At 47.1% G+C, this 14,545-nt stretch overlaps 1 protein-coding gene across 3 annotated transcripts in view; it reads left to right on the top strand.

The window, feature by feature from the left end:
• Nucleotides 1–1,585: 1,585 nt before the first annotated feature.
• Nucleotides 1,586–14,545, top strand: part of CEP72 (centrosomal protein 72) — a 59,707-nt gene continuing 46,747 nt past the window's right edge. The window contains exons 1-4 of one of the 3 annotated variants that reach the window (XM_075921558.2): nucleotides 1,586–1,922; nucleotides 2,737–2,864; nucleotides 4,531–4,723; nucleotides 14,025–14,139. In XM_075921558.2, the coding sequence (XP_075777673.2) occupies nucleotides 1,862–1,922; nucleotides 2,737–2,864; nucleotides 4,531–4,723; nucleotides 14,025–14,139 (497 nt within the window). In that variant the 5' untranslated portion in view covers nucleotides 1,586–1,861. The remainder of the gene's footprint in view (nucleotides 1,923–2,736; nucleotides 2,865–4,530; nucleotides 4,724–14,024; nucleotides 14,140–14,545) is intronic. The other 2 variants (XR_001369353.4, XM_006113046.5) reach the window with 2 other exon arrangements.

The raw sequence follows: 14,545 nt of genomic DNA on the forward strand, positions 1-14,545 counted from the left end.
GTATTTTTCTATGTCTAGGTTTCATATGCAGCCTTGCTGTGCAAGAGGGCCTGCAGTTCATCAGAGCTAAACCTCATGGGGATGGGTGTTGAGTGCATCAGGGAGGGGCCTGTGGGAGTCTGCATGGATGGAGATTGAGGGAGTAGATGTGGAGTGTGGTGGTGGTGGCCAAATTGTGTTGGCAGTGATGGAACGTGTATGGAAAACAGTTTTGGGACACCGGCTGCAGGGGGTGGGGGAGGCATTTGCACAGCTGCTCTGTCTGAAATGCTAAATTGCACCTAGAGTGTTTCCACTTACTACTCCATAATGTTTAGGTTAAGAGCTACTCTGTGCTTTCTTTCTGCTCCCTCCTCTCACTGTCCCTCCACTCCTTCAATTCTCTCAGCAGCAGTGAGACTCAGGATGTCATGCAAAAACTCCTCTCAAGTCTTTTGGGGCCATTTTCTTGCTTTGTGAAGCCTTTCCACAGGTGATATCAGTTCAGACTAGCATGCCAAAGTTCAGCTCTGTCAAGACAAATCTGCAACACTTACAGAGGGTCCATTATTGACATTCCATTGTTCACATTCCTAGCATTGACTCACTATCCTGGAGTGAGCATACATAAGATACAGAATCATACAATGGTGAGTTCATCTCTAGGGCAAGGGAATTCCTTGATGCATGGGGGCAGGAAATTTCTTGGTGCTGAGGAACAGGGGTTTTCATTGGTGCAGGACCCTACTGTACTCTGGGCAGGTGTGACTTGGAAACACCACTGTGTGGGGGCCTAATTGTTAGTAATAGTCACTCAATTTCCAAAGGCTGTATTAATCATGGAAGACATTTCGCTGCTTAGGGTGAGCAGGGAAGCAAACAAGAGTCTTCTGGGAGACTGCAGGTTCAATCCAGGACCATACATGGTGGCTACGTCTAGACTGGCATGATTTTCCGGAAATGCTTTTAACGGAAAAGTTTTGCGTCTAGATTGGCACGGACGCTTTTCCGGAAGAGCACTTTTTGCGGAAAAGCAGCCATGGCCAATCTAGGCGCACTTTTCCGCAAAAAAGCCTCCATCGTCATTTTCGCGATCGGGGCTTTTTTGCGCAAAACAAATCTCAGCTGTTTACACTGGCCCTTTTGCGCAAAAGGGACTTTTGCCAGAACGGGCGCACCCTAGTATTTTCGCAAAAAGCACTGATTTCTTACATGAGATCATCAGTGTTCTTGCGGAAATTCAAGAAGGGAAGTTTAGACAGCTGGCAAGTTTTTCTGCAAAAGCAGCTGCCTTACCATTGTAAACACCTTGAAAGTAAGCGTGACAAGGGCTGATTTTCCTGTGCAGTAACGTGCAAATGCAGACTGCGCCTCAGACAACTCAATTGATTTTGACAGGGCTAGCAAAAGGCGTATCCCTGACACCAAGACCATGTCCCAGCGAATCCGCACAGTCCAGCTGCACATTACGAAGGCGGTGGAGCTTCTCTATAGCGTGGCCGGGCAATGCTGCTACTGGGCAGGCTCCGCGGCCCCCACTAACAGAATAGTTCAGTCCATGCCCAGAGAGCCAGCAGCTCGGTGGAGGGGAGGCCCTGCTAAGGCTCTGGCCGAGGGCGCTGCTGCTGCTGCACGACGATCGCAATGCACCTCCGCGCAGGCGCACAACCACGCGGCATCCGCAGCACGGCCGCGCGCCACAGGCTGCGCCCCGCAACGAACTGACTGCGGGGCCGCTTCCCGCCCGGCCTCAGAGCGGGCAGAGGGCGCCGCCCGGAGCCCCCGCCCCCTCCGCAAGCCCCGCCCCCTCGCGGTATCTATTGGCGCTTCCGGCGGGGAGCTGCAGCAGTATCTCAGCGCGCATGCGCAGTGTTTGAACGCGATGGCGGCGGTCACGGAGGAGGCCATTCGGGAGAGAGTCAATCTGCGGCACCAGAACCTGGGTAAGCAACTCCCCTTCCGCGGGCGCTGCTGCTCGCGGTAGCAGGCGCCCGGAGACGTCAGCCCCGCCCACACGCCTCTCCGCCTCGCCCTGGCGGTTAAAACCGTTAATCCGGCGGATCGCGGCGGGGCAGAAAACAAATAGGCGGGGCTTGTGTCGTGGTCACGCCCCGAGCACCTCTGACCAATGGGAGGGCCCGATCTCTGTTGTGGCTGCCCTCGGGCTCCCGGGTTCTGTGGTCCAGGAGCATCCAAGGTTCTGCCGGATCAGGGATGTTGCTGGCCCAGAGAGTGCTGGATTTTGGAGTTACTGCCTGTGGGTATACTCTGTACACAAGTGGATATAGATGGGATCTGATTGCAAGAAACAATTTATAGGGGCACCCCTCTTTGGCCACTTGTGAATGTCACTAGAGTTGAGAATAGAAACAGAATGCTCTTTGGGGGCTTGTCCTCTGTCTTCCTGGCTCAGTTACCTTGCAGACTGCCTGGTGGGAAGCAATACAGATGGAAGTGTATTATCTGCTTTAGGTCCCCTTTGCAGTTCTACCAAGCAGCATGCCCCCAAGAAGTTTAACATTTTCCCTAATAGGCATAAGGAAGCCAGTCCCTACTGTTTTTAGTTCCACTTGTCAATGATAAATATTTCTAATTCACGGGCACACACAATGCTAAAAATCATAAAAATTGAACAGCTTCATCCTGCATTGTCTGTCACATCAATAATCAGGTAGATTTGAAATTTATTTTAATAATTTTAGTAATTTCATTTTTCTTATGATAAATATATTCAGGTTTTAAATTTTCTCATTGTAGCTGATGTCCGATCATTGTCTCTTCCTGGAACTTATCATGAAAAGATTACTCATTTAGGACATTCTCTGAAAAATTTCACTCGCCTAAAATCCTTAGATCTCTCTCGCAATGCATTGGTTAGCTTGGAGGTATGTTTATCTTAATTTTTTAAAATTATTTTTTAAGACAAATGTAACAAGAATAGGTTGGCTCTTGAAGTCGTGGAGAAAGGACAAGAGAATTGGAGGAGTTGTATTGAGGGTTTTATGGAGATTGGAACAACTTTGGGGGAGGATTTTGTTCTTTGTAAACCTGGTACAGGTTGAACCTTTCTTTTCTGGGACTCTGGTCCAGCAACATCCATGGTCCAGAAGAACTGCGGATATTACTGGACCAAAGAGCTCCTGGACCAGAGAGGTCCCACTTGTAACTTTTTTTTTTAATAAGGTAAATGTTTCTGCATTACTTTGGAACATTGGTAACAGCATATAGAATGTTTTATTTGCACATGACAATTTTGATCTAGTTTGGGCTAAGAATGTTAAGTATCAGGTAATTGACTAATCGAATAGTTGATGCATTTTTGCATCAGCTATTTGATTAGTTGATAGGGTGCCTCCAGCACTGAAGTATAGCAACTGCCCTAGGTGAAAGTGCCTGTGGCGCTACCACTTTGAAATGCTGCAGCGCCGCGTGGAGCCTGGGGTCAGCTGGGGAGTCCCCAGCTGACCTCAGGCTCCGTGCGGTGCTGCCACTTTGAAGTACCCTACTCTTCTTCCCCCCCTTGTTGCCTCTGTTATAGAGGCAGCAAGGGGCGGGGGAAGCGACTAGTTGACTATCTGATAAACGTTTGCTTATTGGATAGTCAACTAGTCCTTCACATCCCTTGTTTGGGCTAGTGGTCAAAAATTATTTTCTGTTGGTTGTTCAAAAGCACTGTGTATAAAATCATAAAATCGTTTGTCTAATTCCAGATGGGTGGGAGTCCAGATTATAATTGGTACCCTTGATAAAAGTCTCAGCAAAAGATAGCACAGAGTCTGAACTAATGTATGAAAATATAACACATTGCCTTTCTCAAAGATACTTCAGCGGTTTGGTATAGTGAAACACTAATTACCAAACCTGTATTATACTCCTTTGTAGTTGAAGCAGGATAATAGATTAAGTACTGTCAATCCATCACCTTTTTCTGTTGTGGCTCTGATCTTAAAAAGACTTACGCTCATATTTAATTCAATACATGAGTTCATCCAATGCCCCTGGGACTCCCTGTGGTTAGAATTAAGCACGTGCTTAAAACTTTGCAGGATGAGAGTATAAGTGCAATTGCTTCTCTCAACCCTTTTTTGTGAAGAACAGCAACAATATGCTTAACTCTACAGAAGTCTGAGGTATGAGCATAGCTAGCACATCATAGCTAGTTTAATGAAACCACTTTCTGCTGCTAATATGTAAAATACACTAATGAAGAAAATTCATATCTGTAGCATATGATAGCTTGAAGAACTCAGATTTGTGTCAGTATTTGAGGTGCTCAATTAGTATTTTAAATTCAATAATTGCTCATCTTGCTCAGCAAAAGTTTTAATTTAAAAAGTGTTTTCAGTGTCATTAGAATGAGGTTTTTTTTTTTTTTTTAGACCAACATCCCTTTTCATATAGACCACCAAACTACTACAGGCAGATAGAAAAAAGTGCTAAGTCACTACTTGTCTGGCTTTGATTTATACCAGTGACCTAGTGTATTTCATTCAACAAAAACTAAGTTTATATTACAAACTAATATGATTTTTGTTTTCTATACATTAACAGGGTATTCAGCATTTGATATTTTTAGAAAAGATCAATCTCTATTACAATCACATTTCATCACTATCAGAAATATTTCGACTTCATAGTTTAGCTGCACTCAAGGATGTGGACCTCCGCCTGAACCCGGTAGTAAAAAATGAGTCTGATTATCGTCTTTTTGTTGTGCACATGCTTCCTAACCTTAGACGATTAGGTAAGTAGGTGAACTCTACAATTCAGAGGTTCAAACCTGAACTTGTTCTTGAAAATACATATAACACCTATAACACTGTGGTTTTGGTGGTATTTCTTAAATGTATGGAACAAAATTTTGTATCCCTCCACCTGGAAAGCCGGGTGCCTTTGTTACCATAATAATGGCTAACTAAATGGTCATTAGGACTTCGATACTTTTTAAAAAATGTATAATTCTTAATATGAAAGAATATTACTATATTAGATAGGAGGGCCAGTGTATAGAGAACTAGCCTGGGACTCAGGAAACCCTGCTCTGCCATAGGCTTACTTGGTAACTTTGGGCAAGTCACTTAGGTCCAGATCCACAAAGATATGTAAGCTCCTAACTTCTGAAGTCAGTGGAAGTAATAGTGACAGTTCAGGACTCCTGGGATGCCAATTGAGGTGCTTAAGATACCACCGAGCCCACCTTCTCAATCAGCTTGGGCTCCCTTTTATATGGTCTTGCTGAGTTTGGCTCTTAGGCCTCCTCCAGCAAAGTACACAGGGAGGGCTACAGCCAGCTGCTGATAGAGACACTGATGTCAGCTCTGGGAGGACTCAGCTTAAGGGATTTACTGTAGCTTCCAGATGTTCACCCTGCTTCCCTGGGGGTACGTCTACACTACAACGTTAATTCGACCTAACTTAGTTCGAATTAGTTAATTCGAACTAAGCTAATTCAAACTAACGGATCCAGACTAAAAAACTAGTTTGAATTAGCGTTTTGCTAATTCGAACTAGCATGTCCACATTAAGTGGACCCTGAACCAGGCTTAAGGATGGCCGGAAGCAGTGCCGGCAGAGCATCAGAGGAGGACTTAGAGCGTGGAGATGCTGTCTCAGGCTAGCCGAGGGCTGTGCTTAAAGGGTCAGACAGTTCTCAGGGGTGCCCTGCTTGCAAACCAGTCCTGGCTTGGATTGCCCGGAGTACCCACACTGGGCACATCACAGCACTCGGCCATCAGACCAGCTGCACTTGCCGCAGGCTGCCATCTGGGGAGAAGGGGCAATTGGGGGGCTGCAGGAGAGCTTCCACCCCCAGAAGCCCGCAAAGCCAGCCCAGTCCTCCCCATCAGGGGCACATACCCCATTCGTCCCTCACCTCCTTCCACTTACCCTTCCCTAGCCCCTCTTCTTGATGTACAAAAGAAAGATAATGTGTCTTCCAAAATGGAATCTGTCTTTATTGAACAAAACTGGGGGAGACTGGGAAAAGGAGGTGGGAGAGGGGAAGAGAGAGGCTGGGAGAGGGGAGGGCAACTAAAATGATCAGGGGTTGGGAACAGGTCCCATATGAAGAGAGGCTAAAGAGACTGGGACTTTTCAGCTTAGAAAAAAGGAGACGGAGGGGGGACAGGATAGAGGTCTCTAAAAGCAGGAGTTGGGTGGAGAGGGTGCTTCAAGAAAAGTTCTTCATTACTTCCCATAAAGAAGGACTAGAGGACACCAAAGGAAAGGAATGGGTAGCAGGCTTCAAACTAGTAACAGAAAGTTGTTCTTCACAAAGCAAAGAGTCAATCTGTGGAACTCCTTGCTGCAGGAGGCTGTGAAGGCTAGAACTAGAACAGAGTTTAAAGGGATGTGAGATCAAGTCATGTAGGTTTGGTCCATGGAGTGCTATTAGCCAGGGGGTAGGAGTGGTGTCCCTGCCCAAAGTTTGTGGAAGGCTGAAGAGGGATGGCATGAGACAAATGGCTTGGTCACTGTCTTCGGTCCATCCCCTCCAGGGTCCCTAGGGTTGGCCGCTGTCGGCAGACAGGCTACTGGGCTAGATGGACCTTTGGTCTGACCCAGGACGGCCATTGTAAGCTCAGGGCTCAGGGTCGGGGGTCTCAGTGGACCACCTTGATTTTCATGCACACCTGCTCCTGGGTGGCCAGGCTGGCAGCTCTCCTGCCCTAGCCGATGACTTTCCTGTGCCTAGTGTGGAGGTTGTGGACGAGGTCCACGATGTCCGCACTAGCCCAGGCGGGTGCCCGCCTCTTGCGGTCCCGGGCAAGCTCCCGGGAGCCGCCAGCCTGGTCCCGGGAAGAGGGGGAGGGCTGGGGGGCATCGGGTGGCTGGCTCGAGCCGTGCCAGGTGCAGGGTCTGCTGGCTGGGTGCTGGCAGGCTTGCACCTGGCACGGGCACCGTAGCCAGCTCGTGCCCCTTTAAGGGGTCCGGGGCCGGGAGAGGGGCAGTAGAGTTTCCTTGGTGTTGGCCAGAGTGGCCACCAGGGAAACCTGGGGAGGGCTAGCCTCCCACTAGTTCGAATTAAGGGTCTACACAGCCCTTAATTCGAACTAGTAAGTTCGAACTAGTCTTAATCCTCGTGGAATGAAGATTACCTAGTTCGAAGTAAGCGCTCCGTTAGTTCGAATTAAATTCGAACTAACAGAGCGCTAATGTAGCGCCTATGAAAGTTAGTTCGAACTAGCGTCCGTTAGTTCGAACTAACTTTGTAGTGTAGACATACCCTGGGGGTACAAACCCAAAGTTATGTGAAGTTAACCTTCCTCAATGTGAAGGTAGGTATATACAGTCTCTTGCCACTTCCCTCGTTAGAAATTACACAAACTGGGTTATATTATAAACCAGAAATACATTTATTAACTGTGGAAAAAGTGTTTGGAAGTGGTTAAAGAGCAAACAGAAAAAGCAGATAAAGAATACAGAGCATGCAGTCTAACCTAGATTCACTAAAAACTGGTTACAAATGTATTATTTCTCATACTAGATATTGTTCAGGTAGAATCCTTCACAGGACAGATATTTTTAGCCTGAGTTTAGCAGTTCTTCTCTTCCCCCACTCCCTTCACTTGCACTCCTTTTGTTTCTAGGTGTTTTTAAGTATCTCTTTGGGGTGGGGAGACAGAAGTAAAGCAAACTGACGACAATCATTGTTTTATATAGAATAATGTGGAAAAACCTGTGTGTGATTTCCTTCCCCCCCCAAACAGTTCAGACCAAGGAGTTGGTTAGTATGAGGTGACCAGGTCACATGACTCAGTCATCCATAGGCAGTATGGAATGTCACGTGGAAGGCCAAGCCAATTCACAGTCCATTATGCTGATGGATCATTAAACCCTGCCTAGCTTTTCCATTGTAGTCCCTGAGATCTCAGCATTGGGAATGATGCAAAGCAGCAAATATGAAATACAGATGCACGGGTCAATATTCTTAATTTCATCTACAAAAATGATACGTGCATTAGGGATGTAAAATCCCATTAAATCCATTAATTGGTAAATTATTCAGTAAATCATAAACTTTCCAATGCTATCTTATGAGATCCATCTTGCATAAAGCATCTCTGTTATGTCATTCATATCATAAGCATATTTTCATAAAGAGTAAGGAATGCCAAATCACAAGTAAGGAATCCAAATACATTTGTGGATCTGAAACTTAGGGCTTATGTGTCAGTTCTCTAGCTGTGAACTAGAGATAGTAGTATGTCTGTCTCAAGATGTTGTGAGGATAAATATATTAAAGATGGCAAGATGCTCAATTACTGTGGTAATGGGGGCGATATATATCTAGATAGATTGATTGGAAACCAGAGGTGAAAGTATGCAGGTGTGCCTCAGAGTGCTGCTCTGGTAAGAGCTGGCTGTGGTATTCTGCTGTAGGAGGAGGTAGGCACGCTCCCAGCTGGGCTCTTGGGACTCTCCTGCAGGCTGCTGCACTATATTTTTGTTAGTCTCTAAGGGTATGTCTACACTACCCTCCTAATTCGAACTAGGAGGGTAATGTAGGCATACCGCACTTGCAAATGAAGCCCGGGATTTGAATTTCCCGGGCTTCATTTGCATGAAGCCGGCCGGCGCCATTTTTAAATGCCGGCAGTTCGAACCCCGTGCAGCGCGGCTACACGCGGCACGGAGTAGCTAGTTCGGATTAGGCTTCCTAATCTGAACTAGCTGTACTCCTCATTCCACGAGGAGTACAGCTAGTTCGGATTAGGAAGCCTAATCCGAACTAGCTACTCCGTGCCGCGTGTAGCCGCGCGGCACGGGGTTCGAACTGCCGGCATTTAAAAATGGCGCCGGCCGGCTTCATGCAAATGAAGCCCGGGAAATTCAAATCCTGGGCTTCATTTGCAAGTGCGGTATGCCTACATTACCCTCCTAGTTCGAATTAGGAGGGTAGTGTAGACATACCCTAAGGTGCTACAGAACCACTGTTGCACTAAGGAGTAGGCAGCTGAAAGGAACTGGCTCTCTCCCCCCTGCACTCCCTACAGGGTGCCCTTGATCTCCAATTCCTTCCATGCATCGTAGCCCCCTGCCCTGACTCCTGTGTCCCCAAACATTTCAACCCTTTGCCATGAGCCCCGGTCCCTTTGTCCTGATTGCTGTAACCCCAAACCCTTTGCCTTGCGCCCCGCTTCAGTCCCCACCAGACCTGAGCTCCTCCTCACACCCCACCCTGATTTCTGCACTCCCCACATCCCAACTCTTTGCTCCTCACTCCCAAATCCTGACTCCTGCACCTTGCCAGGTCCCCTGCCCCAAGCCTCACCCGCACCCACACCCACCTGAATCCTGTCCACTGAGCCCCTCTTCATCCCCCTCCCCTAAAAGGTGACTCCACCCTTCCCGCCCAGGCCTTTGTCTTGAGTCATGCACCCTCCACTTCCTCATTCCCCTGCCCTGAGCACACTTACATTTCTTACAGGTACTGTCATATCAGCTTGTGCTTCCTTGTGAATGCAACTTAAATTAAATTGTATGCTTTTCTGTGCAAGTTTTTTTAATAGTTGTGTGTTGGTTCAGGAATCAGCGGGAGCAGTATCAATTGATGTCCTGCATCAATAACATGAATTGAAAATTTAATACTTAGGTCCAGCAGGTTTCTGTGATTGATGTGACTTACCTGCTTAGTTGCATGCTAGGGTCTGAGGCAGAGCCAAAACCATTTATCAGCAGCAGGGCTAACTATTGCACAAAGTTATGTAGATAATGGAGTTCAAAGCTGATGTGCAAAAACCTGCATAAACCTGATTTATAGTATTCAGTATTAGATAATTGTAGTTCGTTCAAATCTCATTATAGATGTTCTTTCAAGTGCAAACAGTTTTACAGAAATATTATGGATGTGATTTTTCTAATGTGCACACTACTGACCTAACTTTATTCCCCTTGTCTTCGTCAGTAGAAGAATAAAGCCAACACTCGGAGCTTTTGAAAAATCTCACCATTATTTTTAATATAAAAAAACCCTTTACCCCAGGTTACCTACGTGTTTTGAAAATGCAAAATTCTTTTTCTGAACAAAGGTTCAAAGTACCGGTTGTACTTCCCTGGTCTGGCACCTTTGGTACATGACTGATCCTGAACTAGGGGGATTTGCTGGACTAGGAAAGGTCCCCTGCCACTGGCCTCCCAGCCCGCTGCCCCTCCCTGCTGCCAGCTCCTGCTGCCCCTGGGCTTGGTGCATTTGGGCCCTGGCCCCGGTGAAATTGGGCCCTGGCCCTAGCCCCTTTGCCACGGGGCTCCCCAGGGCCAAAATTCCCCTGCCGTCACTGGCCCAGCTGGGGCTCCCTGGGGCCAGCGCTTCCCAGCTACCACTCACCCAAACTCCCCAACCATGACCAGCCCCTTTGCTGCTGGGTCTAGAGCTTCCTGTTGTTCCAACTGCCCCCCCCCCCCCGCTACAGGGCTCCCATCTGAGTTGCTGGCCCTCCCTGCTGCATTGCTGGTCCTGCTGCCAGACCTCCCTGTCTCTAGGCTCTGTTGTCCAGGAACATCCATGGTCCAGTGCTGGACCAGAGAGTTCCAGTTTACAGAGGTACAATCTGTAATCATACTGCAATAGGAAAGGATGGTAGATAATCTGTGACGATTTTGTATCGGTATTTTCTATGGCCATATGATTTGATTAGACATACAAATATGCACGCACTTCTGGTACAAGTTAACTGTATACGTAAATGTTTTGATAAGAGCTTATTATTTCCTCCTTGCATTTATTTGTATTTCAAACTTCTTGATAATACTTATCAAGACTTGTGCCCACAACTAACCTATTATTAGTGGGTATGGAGGGAAGAAAACCATATCCTGCTCCTTGTAGGAAGTTCTGTTAGCTTCTGTGAACAGTTATTAAAATAGAAGAACTGACTTTAAAATATCACTGAGAATTTTTTTCCCCTTCCCATTGACTTTTCAGACGGTGACCCATTTTCAGTAGTGTCTGTAGCTTTCCACGTCTTTTGCTGTTAATGGTGTAAATTGTGGCTTTGTGTATTTAAAAAAAATGTAAGTATCAGGATTAGGGATACGGGCAGTCCCTGGGTTATGCGGATCCGACTTATGTCGGATCCGTACTTACGAACGGGGCTTTTCTAGCCCCGGAGGACGCGGGCGGTGGGACCGCCCAGACGTGCCGCGGTCCCGCCGCCTGTGTCCTGTGGGGCGAGAAAAGCTGCTCCGCGTCTCCCTGGTCTGCTGGGGGGAGGGCCCCAGCAGATCAGGGAGACGCAGAGCAAAGCCACGGAGGACCCGGGCAGTGGGACCCAGGGACTACAGGAAGCCTGAGGCAGAGTTGCTCTACCCCAAGCTTCCTGGAATCAGCCGCTGATCTGTTTCAGCAGCAGCTGACTTGGGGACACCTGGGGTAGAGCAGCTGGGGTGCTGCCGGGTTGGTCCGCGCAGTGCCGAGGTGCGGCGCTGCGGGGACCTACCCGGCAGTGCCCCAGCTGCTCTGTCCCAGGCGTCCAGATTCAGCTGCTGTTGAAACTGATCAGCTGCTGATTCCAGGAAGCCCCGGGGCAGAAAAACTCTGCCTCTGGCTTCCTGTAGTCAGTCGCTGGTCAGTTTCAGCAGCGGCTGAATCTGGACGCCAGTTCCGACTTACGTACAAATTCAACTTAAGAAGAAACCTACAGTCCCTATCTTGTACGTAACCCGGGGACTGCCTGTATTAAATTGCTTTTAATCAGCTACTTGAGTAGTTGATGGAATTTTCAATTGCTTGATTAGTCAATAAGGGGCAAAATTGCAGAGCCACAGCGGGGCTAGCTCCCAGGGCTGGGAGCTAATCCCGCTGCAGGTCGGCCTTTTAAATGTATTAAGAGTCATCAGACTCGTAATACATTTAAAAGGCAGAGGCGTAGTAGGGGAAACCAGGCACAAGCCAGGAATCAGAGCCTTGACAGCTCTTAATACATTCAAAAAGCAGAGGCACAGCATCTGGGACCAGGTGCGAGCTGGGAATCAGCTGATTCCTGGCTCACTCCTGGTCCCATCACTATGCTTCTGCTTCCCCCCTGCTCCCCTGTGGAAACAGTGCTGGGGAAAACTGCTTTTAAGCTGGCTCCCCCCAGCACTGGCTCCTGCTCCCCACCCTCACTGCCTCTCTGTGATAGATTCAGCAAGGGAGGAGCAAATAGTTGAGTCACTGCTCGACTATCTGATAAGCATATGCCTCTACGTTCAGCTATCCTGCCATAGCAAGATGTTAACTTAAAAAAAATGCCATATGCAAACTTCCCTGTCATGAAGCAGACTCACCACCATGGCACCTCCAGCTGGTTGCTCTGAAAATTAGCTTGTTGACTCGCTGGACATCTCCCTCTAGCTGGTATCTCCCTGTGTTCCTCTTTGACCATGGCATCCTCTTCAGGACACTGCCCTCTTGCAGTGCCCACTCCAGTCTCTCTGAGCCCCCTTCCGAGGGAGTGGTGTTTACCCAACTGCACACTCCAGGGTCCTCCCCTCCCAAGGGGCACCCAGTTCTACTCCCAGGGAACACCCAGTTCCCCTGTATCCACCTTGCCTCAGTTACCCACAGTCACTCTTCATCTAGCTCCTGTCTCAGGGCAAACTGCAGTCTGTAATGGCCACTCATCACTGCCAAAGGGGTGTGGACCTGCTGCCCCTGCCTACCATCGCTGCCCCTCACAGCCCCAGTAGCTTCAGGCCTTGCAGCCTGGGGGCTTGCTTGGCCATAGCTTCCCCAGCCCTACCTTCCTTGCACAGCACCACTCTACCTCTAGGAAGCCTTCTGCTTCCCAGGTAACCAGGTCCCTGCTGTTCTCTAGCCAGAGCAGCAATCAGTTCTTCCTGTCCCTCCAAGAGTCCTTCTTTATATAGCCCCCAAGAACTGCCTCAGCTGGGGCTTCACTCTCAGCCCTCACTCAGGGCTGGTGTTTTGCCCTTAAAGGGCCAGTGCAGGGCAAATGCCCTGTCACACTCCCTTTAAACTGTTGTCACTTTTTCTTTGAATTATGGTCACTGGGGCCATCTTCCCCTCTTCCTAGCCTTAGAACAGAATTCAGTTAAGTCTGCATGAGTGGAGTTGCCAATCAGCTCCCAATATAAAGCTCTATTTTCATTGTGGAGTGCAAGGGAGAAATCTTGGTCTTCTGGAAATCATCAGTTTTGCTATTGACTTCAATAGAGTCAGGATTTCAACTAAAAGGTTATGGCTTATGGTCTCTGGTTTTAACAACAAAAACGTACAGTAAAACTTCGAGTTATGAACACTAGAGTTATGAACTTACCAGTCAACCACATACAGTAAAACCTGTGTTATCCAGCATGCTCAGGGGTTAGGGCGTTCTGGTTATCTAAAAATTCCGGTTATCTAAGGGTCCCATCAATCTAGGAAAAACCAATGGGCAATAATAGTAAAAATCAAGTTTTTAATATTGGTAGTTTTGTAGTGTGAGGCAATTGGTCTCATATTTCTGTTTTGAGTTAGAGATGATTAGTACTTCTTAAATAAAAAATGGTTAAGCCAATCATGGTCAACCAAGCCAGGCCTGTGCACCTGAAGATGACAGTATTGTGGCTGGGGGCAAAGGTTTAACGGTTATTTCAAAAGAAGGGTTTGTTCTCAAAATAACTGCATCTACACAGCATTTTTTATTTTGAAATAGCGGGAAATTAAAATCCGCGCTTCATTTGCAATTTTGCTCGGCTGCATTTGCCCTTGGTGAGTGGGCTGAGTTTACAAATGTTGGCTCTGGAATACAGTAGCAGTTATGTTCTATAACATTACCCTCGGCATATGCACTTGTTGTTTTCACTACAAATAGAACTTTCAGAATTTAAACTTTTGGCCTCCCTCTCTCCTTCCCTCTTCAGAACACGTTATTGCTTTTTCTTTAAAAGGACATGATAAAAATCCCGCCCCCCCCACTCCCCCGGTTATCAACAGAGGTTTATCTTCTGTAAATGTAGTCAGGTTGAAGGTTTTATGATATCACTCTGACTTCCTGAGTTAAAAGCTATAATTAAAAATATTAATGAAATTGATTCCTTTTTGTGGGGATTTTTTTTCCTAGATGATCGACCAGTGAGAGATAGTGAACGAAAAGCATCCCTTTTGCATTTTACTACAGATCATGCATTTGAATTAAAAGGTTCTTCATCAGCAGCAAAAGTCGATGAAATTGAAAGGTATGAACAAAGTAACAGAGGCAGTAGTTTTGAAGTGTTGGAAAGAAATTAAGGCTTAATTCAAAAGCAGATATTGCAGTTATGTGAGTTCATAAACATTCTTGGTGCAAGAATCAAAAAGTGCCGCTGTGGAAACATATGGAAAGTCTGGAAGGCTCTCTTCTCCCTTCAGTGTAAGTCTTTGGGGAGATTAGCAATGCCTGTGTCTGTGTCCCAATAGTTAGGTCTCAATGGGAATCTCAGGTTCAATTACTTCTGGTGCTTGAGGAGGAGAAAAGAGACCGAGTTCAAATCTCATTTCTAAGTGCTGTGACCACTGAGCTATGGAATATTCTGATGTGGGCTCTCTTAGTCTTTCTTGTTGGTGCTGTTCAATTTAGGGATGTTAGATATCAGGTAATTGAAT

The sequence above is a fragment of the Pelodiscus sinensis genome, chromosome 2 (genome assembly GCF_052426305.1).
Source record: "Pelodiscus sinensis isolate ZL-2025 chromosome 2, ASM5242630v1, whole genome shotgun sequence".
NCBI classification, from domain to species: Eukaryota; Metazoa; Chordata; order Testudines; family Trionychidae; genus Pelodiscus; species Pelodiscus sinensis.